Consider the following 1,386-nt stretch of genomic DNA (forward strand, 5'->3'; position numbering starts at 1 on the left):
AATGCGTTGTGCGCATGTGCGGAGGAGAGGCGGGTTGATGTGAATGCGTTGTGCGCATGTGCGGAGGAGAGGCGGGTTGATGTGAATGCGTTGTGTGCATGGGCGGAGGTGGGTTGGTGTAAGTGCGTTGTGCGCATGTGCGGAGGAGAGATGGTTGGTGTGAGTGCGTTGTGCGCATGTGCGGAGGAGAGGCGGGCTTTGTGAGTTCGTTGTGCGCGTGTGCGGAGGATGGGCTTTGTGAATGCGTTGTGCGCATGTGCAGAAGGGAGATGTATGGAAATGTCACAAAACCTTGCTGAGATGACCGAGCTCTGCTAAGAAATAAGCAAACAGCAACACGGAGACGCCGCGAGCTCCATCGCCATGGCATAGCACGGTGATATTTCGCTGCCACGCCCCTCTCTCCACAGTTGCCTGACCACAGACTGGGTTCACCTCTGGTATGTTTGGTAAGACGCTTTCTTCCTTTCCCAAGGACGTTAGGGGGTTCGTTGTCGTTGTTTAACTTTTTGTGCCGGTCCTGGGGCTCGAACCCGGGGCCCGGGCGCTGTCCCTGAGCGCTCACTCACGGCTGGCGCTCCACCGCCCGAGCCGCAGCTTCCTGCCCCGGCTGGCTTCGAACTTCCGTCCTCAGATCTCACATCTCAGCCTCCCGAGGCGCTGGGATGACAGGCGGGAGCGCCTGGGCCCCGCCCGGATGGCAGTGAGGTTTTCCGTGTTCTGTGGCTGGTTTGAGGGCGGATAACGTCGGGACAGCCGCTGCTCAGCGTCGCCTCGGCAGTGGGCCCGAGCCGGCCAGGCCCCGGGCTGCGGCCTGTGATCTCGCACACAGGGGCTCCACGCCAGCCAGGGCAGCCCCATCCGAGCGAAGATCCCGACGCGGCGCCGTGGCTCACAGGGTAGAGCGCCAGCCCCGAGCCGCAGCAGCCCGGGGGCCGCGCCCAGGCCCCGAGTTCGAGGCCCGGGCCTGGCCCTGGTTCCCACCCTGGGGCGGAGCAGGTCCCGGGGCTTGCGCTTGGCGTGGCTTCTCTCTGCCCCACTGCCTCGGCCCCTCCACCCCGCTGGCTTCCTGTCCTTGCTTCCCGTTATACGCCACCTCGACTCAGGAGGCTGACCCCGAGGCCGCCTCGCTACTCTGGGGGGGGGGGGGGGGGGGGGAGTGTGGCCGCAGCGAGGACCTGACACCTGCCGTTGGCGCAGCAAGCACTCCGCACAAGCGGGCCGCTGCTCCCTCTTTATCCCCAGCAGGCCCCAACCCTCTGCTCCCATTGGCTGGGCTCAGGCCCTTCTGCTCCCATTGGCTGAGCACAGCCCCCCCCACCCGCCTCCATTAGTTGAGCACGGGCCCTTCAGCTCCCATTGGCTGAACAGAGGTCCCCTGTGCCT

At 65.2% G+C, this 1,386-nt stretch overlaps 1 protein-coding gene across 1 annotated transcript in view; it reads left to right on the forward strand.

Annotated features, from left to right (window-relative positions):
* The window catches only part of Tmem52b (transmembrane protein 52B), a 20,691-nt gene that overhangs the window by 12,429 nt on the left and 6,876 nt on the right, over positions 1 to 1,386 (forward strand). The window contains exon 3 of the mRNA XM_013036235.1: positions 373 to 449. Within this exon, the coding sequence (XP_012891689.1) occupies positions 373 to 449 (77 nt within the window). The remainder of the gene's footprint in view (positions 1 to 372; positions 450 to 1,386) is intronic.

The sequence above is a fragment of the Dipodomys ordii genome, unplaced genomic scaffold (genome assembly GCF_000151885.1).
Source record: "Dipodomys ordii isolate 6190 unplaced genomic scaffold, Dord_2.0 Scaffold266, whole genome shotgun sequence".
Lineage (NCBI taxonomy): Eukaryota > Metazoa > Chordata > Mammalia > Rodentia > Heteromyidae > Dipodomys > Dipodomys ordii.